Source organism: Eimeria maxima, genomic scaffold (genome assembly GCF_000499605.1).
Source record: "Eimeria maxima Weybridge genomic scaffold, Emw_scaff1140, whole genome shotgun sequence".
Taxonomy (NCBI): Eukaryota; Apicomplexa; class Conoidasida; order Eucoccidiorida; family Eimeriidae; genus Eimeria; species Eimeria maxima.
The window spans coordinates 1-8479 of NW_013564161.1; the positions used below are offsets into that span (position 1 = coordinate 1).

The 8479-nt window shown below is 48.2% G+C and overlaps 1 protein-coding gene across 1 annotated transcript; it reads right to left on the reverse strand.

Annotated features, from left to right (window-relative positions):
• Window positions 1-320: 320 nt before the first annotated feature.
• Window positions 321-6745, reverse strand: EMWEY_00049080 (hypothetical protein, conserved; the record flags this gene model as incomplete). The annotated part of the gene is made up of 9 exons (XM_013479444.1): window positions 321-569; window positions 671-813; window positions 1354-1398; window positions 2000-2252; window positions 2627-2833; window positions 3092-3213; window positions 3437-4930; window positions 5695-6259; window positions 6704-6745. 9 exons carry the CDS (start codon window positions 6743-6745, stop codon window positions 321-323), a joined length of 3120 nt encoding a protein of 1039 aa, XP_013334898.1.
• Between the last annotated feature and the right edge of the window lie 1734 nt (window positions 6746-8479).

Genomic DNA, 8479 nt, shown 5'->3' on the forward strand with positions numbered 1-8479 from the left:
TATATATATATTAAACTGCATATAAATATCTCGAGCTATGCAATACAGCAATATGTATATATATATTTTATAAGGTAGGGAAAACCTGCTACAGATGCATACGAACTATGTATATAATTGCAAGAAGGAACGCAGAAGCTGCTGACTCGTGGCTGGGAATTATAGGCGAGATTCCAACTCAGGCCCAGCCGCTTCCTTTGCTCTTCGCCGCTGCGGCAGGAGGAGACAGACGATACTATGAAGGCACTGTCTCTTCGAAGGCCATGCTGCTGCTGCTGCTGCTGCAGGAGCAGGGAGTTGTCCCTGTGCATACAGATCCCTTAGGCCCACATGGAGCTTGAGCCCTCGACGGGCTGCTCTGTCTCCCTTTCCTTTGTGGTGGCGTCTACTCCTGTCTCGTCGAACGCCACCTTCTCCGTCTCTCCCTCCCCTCTCAGCGGCTGCTGCTCTGCATGCTTCTGGTGCTGCCGCTGCAGTTGGGAGTTATCCCGTTGCATGCGCCACAAGACAAACAGCAACAAACCCAGCAGGACGGCGCACAGCTCCCCGATCAGACGCAGCATTGCGGCCTGAATTCGCAGCATTAACACAACGACGACTTCAATCATTATATAAATAGGGGAGGATTGAATTGACGCATGCTAAGGGTTATCCTGGTAAGCATTCCTACATTCCAACTGCGGTCTATGCCTTCGTAGCAACCCAAGTAGGCCGAAGTCAGCATGTGCTCTCTGACGAAAGAGCAGTTGAGGGAGTCTGAGAGATTCGAAAGGATTGCCTGCAAAAGGCCCAGCATCCCCTTTATGTAATCAGCTGCAAACATATTGCAACACAACGCAACACACAGGAACTCTTTGCACGCACCCGCTACAGGTACCGGTTGCATGCGTTCGCTTCATGTATTCTCTGCATGCACTACCTAAATGCACTCGCCTGCCTTCTCTTTTTCTTCTGCACACGTTGCAGACCCATCGCTTAAACAGCATTTGAAACAAATACAACAATACACAACTAGTTTGCAAAGGGGAAGTAGTGTGGCCACCACAAAAGCACAGAAGGGAAACCGGCACCAGGTGTATTTTCAGCACACAGACAACAGTAGAAGCGGGGCGCGGGCAGAAGCAGACACCAACAGATAAAGGGGCGAAGAAATATAAGAGCATAAGGACAGAGGGACAAAGGTGCAGAGAGATATAAAGACAAAGAGATGAGCACGGAGGATGGGAGAGGTACAGACAGTCGTCTCTTTCTCAGACAGAAAGAGACGTGCGTGTACAGGCAAACGTAAATCTAACCAGACCGACCGACAGGCCGACCGACAGAAAGCCAATGAAACATCTGGGGCCAGCTTACAAACTTCCGTGGTGTAGCGTTGCATGCTTTCGTTCAAATGGCGGCCTGAGAAGAGACAATAAAAGAAGGAGATATCAAAATCCCAGCATATTGCCTTCCAAGGCTTTCGTAGTTCGTCTGCTAGTGTCGTTCGCTCTTATTCTACTTATTTCCTTCTTTTTGGTCTTTCTCTCTGAGTGTTAGACAGTCCGTCAGTGTCTGCCTGCCTGCCTGTTTGTCTGTTTATCCCGCATTTGCTTCGTAATTGTTTTGAATTATGCTGCTTTTCAGTGTCTGGCTCTGCTTAACATGTTTATTCGCCTCTCTTTACCCTTGTCGTGTCTGTCGCAGTCACTACCTGCGTCTCTCTCTTCGGTTGTGTTTTAGTGTTTGCGCCTGTGGTTGCCCTCCACTTTATGTCTGTCTGTGTGTGTGGTTTTGCGTATGTTGTCGTGTAGCTGTCTCCACACTCTATCCTAAGTGCTGCAGCATCCGCTGCAGCTGCAGCTGCAGCCTCCTTGCTGCTATTGCTGTTGGTGTCTAGGCTTGTGTTTGTGAACTCCCCGTGCCGTTGTTTATTAGATAGCTGTTTCCGAAACTCGCTGAGGTGCAGACACACCTCGCGGAAGCGGAAACCAAAACCCTAAACCCGAAACCCCTGTCTCACTTGCTACTGTCAGATAGTACACCGACTGTTCCACGACATTCCAGTCGCCGAGTTTGGGCTGGCCAAAGAACTCCTTGCCGCTGCAGCTGGTGCGTATGGGGTCTCCGTTGGAGGAGAAGCGATAGCAAGGAATCATCTTTTCCAGGATTTGCAGCTTCAGTTTGCAGAGTAGTGCTGCGTTTCTGAACTTCTTCCTGTAGTCCGCTGCCTTTGAAATCGCTTGTATGTCACCTTGAGCTTGCAGCTCTTGCCTCTTAAACATCACAAGACACATCAACACACACAGTGCCTCACAAAAGTACTCATAGGAGGGTACATATTGTTTGATATCTGTGTGTTTGGCGCGTATTTGCAAATTATCAACTTGCTTGCTCCCTCTTTCTGTGCACCTGATGCACTTAACATACCCACCGAATATGCTAGATCGAACCCACTGATGGCATTCGAATCTGTGTATGGCGGAGCAGGAGTTACATGTAAGGTTGTTGAGCTTGGTGTGTTGTCGGTGTGTGGAGCAGCTAGTTACTTGTTATGACTACTATTGTTGTTGTAAAAACAATTGCTGATATTTAAGACCCCCAGTCCGGATGCTGCTCTGTGGCTTTTAGGGTTTGTGGGTAGACCAACCTTTTTGGCCTCCACTGCATCCAGGGCTAACACGAAGTTGCCGTCTTCAGGCTCGGGGTAATCAGCTGTGATCGTGATTGTTGGGTTAACTCCCTCGAAGCCTTCCAACGCAAAGGGATAGAGAAACTTGCTGACGTCAGACAATCCCAACACTTTCGTGCTCTCCCCTGCTATAGAGACCGTCGTGGTCGTCAGCTGAATGCCACTCTGAGACACCACACACGAATAACAACACCACACAGGTTTTAAGGTTCAGCGTTTGAGGTTTAGTGATTGGCGTTTAAAGTGTACACTTTGGGTCTTGCTCCAGCGCTGACGCTTCTGGGTTCAATGGTGTAGTGTTTACGGTTCCTGGAGCACTCTTCGAGTGTGACTTCAATACGGCACACAGGGGCTTAGAGCGACGGTTGCTCGAACAGGCACACGCGACGGCATCTATGCGAGAAGCAGTAGAAGCAAACTCACATTGAGGATCTCTGGAAATGTGTCTAGCAGGCTTCTTTTTGAGGGGTCTTTCGCCAACTTCTCCTGGTCGAAGATAAAGAGGTATCCAAGATCATTAACCGACTGCTGAATTTTCTCCACGTCTAAGCAGAAAACACACCAACCCTAAACCGCAAACCCTAGGCCCTCAACAACAGGGCAGAAGTACTCACCCAATGATGGCAGTTAATGTCCTACATTGATGGACGTAGGATTTAGGCACTAGAGTTAAGGTTAATTGTCTCCACTCGATTGTTAAGGGTTTGGGGTTTTTTGTCAAGGGTTTCGGGCTAAGGTCCCTTGGATAATTGCCTCCAAATGACTTACTTTCGAGCTCACTGCTAGCCTGGTACTGCGGCATAGACTTAAGGATTGCGTCTTGTGCTTTCTGCAGACTTTCTTGAGCTTGGCTGATTAGCATCGGCTGCCCTGCTTCTTCTAGGAAGTTGTAGCTGTCGTCAGTGACGCAGCGCTTCAAGGTGTCTGAAGCTTCTACACCCAAGGAGAATTCACCTTCGTGACCGCCGAGATGATTGTCTCCTTCATGCGTATCCTGCGCAGGCTGCTGCCCCCATAGTTTCTCTATTCCCCACGAGCAGAGGGGGTCGCCGAGGGAATGTCCCAGAAAGAGACCGCCAGTGAGGAGGAGGCCTACGGCTGTTATCAGGAGCAGCAAAATCCACGCTATGCCGCTGAAGGTCTCGCTGCGCTTCCCTTTGCTTCCAAGGAAGAGAATAAGAGCAACAACGGCAAATGCAACCGCTAAAAATACAAACGCTACCTCCGTCCACAGCAACAGGGGCCCCAAGACAGCAACAAACCCTCCGGTACGGGTAGCCTCAGCAGCAACCCGCTCTAGCTCCGAAGTTGCAGCAGTCAGCGGCTGCAAGTCAACTGTGCTTGTAAGATCCACCGAAGGCAACGGCGTCTGCTGTACAGCCTTTGTAACTGCAGAAGTGAAGCTGTCCGGAGAGGCGAGAAGTGATGTGTACACACCGTCGCCCAGTGTCTCGACAGATTCAATAAAGAGGTTTTTCATAAAGTGCTCGTCCGCTACTTTCTTCAGCTCCTTCAGGTTGAACGAAGAGGCAGTATGGACTTTGGAAAGGTGTCCCTTATTCTGCTCTAACGAACCTCTGTTATTAACATAGTCTAGAATCATTTGCGACACGCTGCTGCTGCTGCCTGCGGTCAGCAGCCCTTCGATGCCCTTCAGCGCGTCCATCAGCAAGCGAACCCCCAAAAAGCTATTGCTGCTGCTGCTGCTGCTGCTGCTTCCTGCATGCAGCAGCTGCGACAGGACACTACGGGGCTGAGCGACGACACTGCTGGTGTCTCCTTGCTGCAATAGAGGAGGCCCCTGGTATCCCCACTCCGCTGTCTGTACAGCCTCAAGAGCAGAGCAGCTGGAGGCCCCCAACGCGTGCAGCGACTGCTGCATCGAAGCTTGACCGTGAATAATCATGTACACTCCAGCAGCGGCTAGAAGGCCTCCGAAGACGGTGCAACACAAGACAAAACAGGAAGAGAACTGTCTTGTCTTTCGAGCTAAGCAGCAGCAAAGTCGCCTGCATCTCATGCAGCACTTTTGTGGCAACAAGAAAAATATATACAGCAGCAATACGAAGGATCCGATGACGAGGCAAGTCAAAGGGAGGGGTCTAAACACCGATTCCAACACAGCCACTGCAACCTCATCGTCGTCCCCTGATGTTAGCTGCTCTACAATCAGCCGCTGCTCGTCCTCTTCCAGCTGCGGCTTCTGCGGCTTCTCGCCATCGCGCTGCAGAAGCAGTTCCTCCATCCTCTCCTCAGACAAGCCTGTGGAAACCTAAGAAGAGAATTGCAGAGCAAAACAAAGGTAGGCACAAACAGCTGCAGAGAGTAACACCAACTCCACTCAAAGAAGATGCAGCAGACATGCACGCACATACACAACTTCGCATGCGTCTCTGTATATAAAGTAATGCTTCCACATAATATATTACAATGACCGTCTGTCATGTACTGCCAGAATGTAGTGCAATATCTTTGTATAACATAATGTGCGTGTAAAATATAATGTGTGAGGTCAATTTAGCGTCTGTAAAACATGTCTGCACATGATGAAACGTATGCGTATGGTGCACCTGTATTGAATATAGTGCTTAAATGTAACGTAAAGCCGGTATAAAATATGTGCATATAAAGTACTATATTGCCTGTAGAGGATGTAATGTAGCGTTGCATGTATTCTTGTTTCATATACGCATACCTTTTAACACCGGTATGAAACGTGCCGTACTTGGATATTATGTAATTCATCTTATTGCATTACTGTGTAGTCAACAATTGTATTATACATAGAGATTGCAAAATATCGCATTACATAATATATAGGCATCACATCGCATTAGATATAAACAGTGCATTAGGTTATATGCCGGTATTACGAAACGTTTCATAACGGTGTTAAAAAGTATGCGCATATGAAACGAGAATACATGCAACGCTACGTTACATCGTATACAGGCAATATAGAGTACAAAATATAGCAATAAGATGCATGTATGCAATGTTTCTTCGTAGAATGTGCGCATGCATACTGCTCGATGAGGTATCGCACGCAGCTAGAGTAAAGAAGTGAGTGCAGTGTAGACCTGGTGAAGCTGCTGCTACTGCTACCGCTACATCGGCTACTGCCCTTGCTACTGAAGTTGCTGCCGCTGCCTCTACTGCTGTTGAGGCAGCACCTGATTTTGCTGCACTAACCTTGTTGGTGCTTGAGTCTGTCCAGCTGTCGCAGATGCCGGTGTTTTTATATTCGACGAAAGCTTCAGCGAATTCCGTCGAGTGGGGAAGATCCACAGACACACCGGCTGCTGAAGCCTCAAGAGCCCTTTGCAAGTCCATATACGCCGCTAGGGACGCTCCTTCTTCGTTGGTGCTAACGCGGGTGCTTGTTTGGACAGCGCTGAAAGCGTCAGGTTGAATGATTCCCTGTGTGGTGGTATGTTCGGACACCGCAGGGTCTGGATAGCTGTTCGGCGCGTCATTGGGCCTGAATGAGTCAACAGAGGTGCAGAAAAAGCCGCTAAAGACTGAAAAAACGCAAACAGCTGTTAAACGCCTCATGAGAGGGCGGCGGGAGGAGGGGGAGGGTGCCATCTTCTGAACAAAGCAGGGGACAAAACAATGATACTAAGCGGTGCTCGGGGGGTTCTCCCTGTTCTCCCCGAGCATTGCATTAAAACAATACAAATAAAATAAAGTACTGTCAAAAATAAATATAATGACTCCAAAGGAGGCAGAGCCTGTGCAAGGGAGAAGGAGAATATGCGCAATCGTATGTGTGTGCAGGTGTCCCGGCGAATCGAGGCGGCAGCTTGGCCGTGGTGCGGCTACTGAAATAGCGTTTCTCCTGGTTATATTTGCTCTGAGCAAAACCGTAAAACATATGTTAATTTTAGTATGTTGAATTTGTGATTTAATGAAGGAGAAATTCAGCGAGGAATCCCACACACGAATATTTCTTCTCCCGATTTAGCCGCGTCCGTGAGCGGTTGCTGGCTGTTGCTGTTTGCGGGGGGGGCGCCTATGTCTTAAGTTACTTACTTTACAGCTATATTCAATATTAAAAAGGATATTAGACGACATTTCGATGACTTTAATAATATGATTTCATGAAGCAAAAGCGCATTTCAGACTGCGCATCACTCCGAATCGATACCTCACGCACACAGCTAGCTGTGCAAGATCTGACGCGAAGACAGGAGGCGGTGAATATCTGCCTCTATGAACACATAAAAATAAGTCAGGTTTTGTTAAGTGGAGGAACCAAATGAGCATAGGGGCATCCTACGTGTTTATTACCTGTTACCGAGTTGCCCTCGTGCCTGTGGGGTAGAACGACGGGTGCAAAGAAGTTGCAGCAGCCTTCTTCATTTATTTTGGCTCAACTATTGAATAATTCATTATAGTTTCATAAGCGCTTGTACGTGATACAAGAAGAGTTGAGTTAAGAATCTCTCAGGGCGGCAGAAGCCCGCCCCACAACCTAAGAGGACCAATGGTCTCAGGTCCTCTCCAACTCAAAATAGACCTACACTCCATAGCCTCTTCATCTGGCCAACTGTAGCTAGCCGACTACGTTTACGCGCAGGAAGCTTCAACTAGCCTCGAGTAAGGGCTCTCGACAATTAGCTGCAGCTTGCTGGTCTCCCCCCAAAACACCTCCGTTCTGGTGCAGGTAGCTACAAGGGAAAGATACGGACGAAGTCTGCTATTCACGAGGATATAATCTCCTGTCCTGCGTCCGTGCAGGCCCTTGAACTCAAAGCACGAGCTGTAGTATAGCCCTTTGCCGTCAATACCACATTCGTTGTCGCTGAGTAGCCTGTCTTCCTGTTTCTGTCTGGTCTTGGACCTCTACCCATATACGCACACCTTTTTAGTATAGTGTTCTGTGCAATATTTACTCGCACATATCTGTGCAACCGTGTCTCTTTGTCGTTTTGTTGCTGTCTTCCTGTGGCTGTGCCATTCTCTCGTCTGCCTGACTTTAGCCAAATACCAGGCTGTCTAATCAATGATGTGGATGAATGGGTTAACGGGATTCCCACTGTATCTGTCTAGTATCTAACGAAACTACAGCCAAAGACATCAGCGGGGAAAGAGGAACCTGTTAAACGTGGTTCCACTTCAACTTTGTGGAATGGCCTGCGCGTTGTAGCAGAGGGGGAAGTTTTGTCGATCGTGAAACACCGCTACCCTCATTGTCGTTTTACGTTTTTAGTTAAGTTGATACGAATACGTGGCATCTGGTTATATCTTAAGGTACGTTTCAGGATGCTGGTCAATGTAGATGAAACATGCATATGCGGGGGCTGGGACGGCTCATCGGTGGAGCAGTAGCGCGGGTGCTGAGTGGGAACAGAAAACTCATGTTAACCGAGAGGAAAAGCGCAAGCTTGATTTAGATTTTCAGTACTATTACAAATTGTGAAATCATGGCCTATCGATCTTCTGGTTATGAGCAACTTTCAGCCAGAGGTCTCAAAAGTTACTAGAGAGAGTGCCAGCTTGTAGCAGCCAAGCCTACATAGAAAAGCTCTTTTTTGATCCTTCGACTATGGCTTCTCCCACCAATGAGATTCGTAAGTCTCAACGCGTTGTATTGATTCAAATGTTTGGCTAACGCGCTAGCTGCAAAAAAAGCTAGTGCCGCAAAGCTATGATCTATAGGGTTTTGACTGATTGCCTCCACGTCAGCATCCGTGCATGGTAAGCAGTGTTTCCCATCTCCTCACTTTTTACTTGAATGTGTTAAGTGACTTCCGCAAATTATCTACCTTGAGGAGCAGTCGCCATCCCCCGCAAGTGGGGATTTCC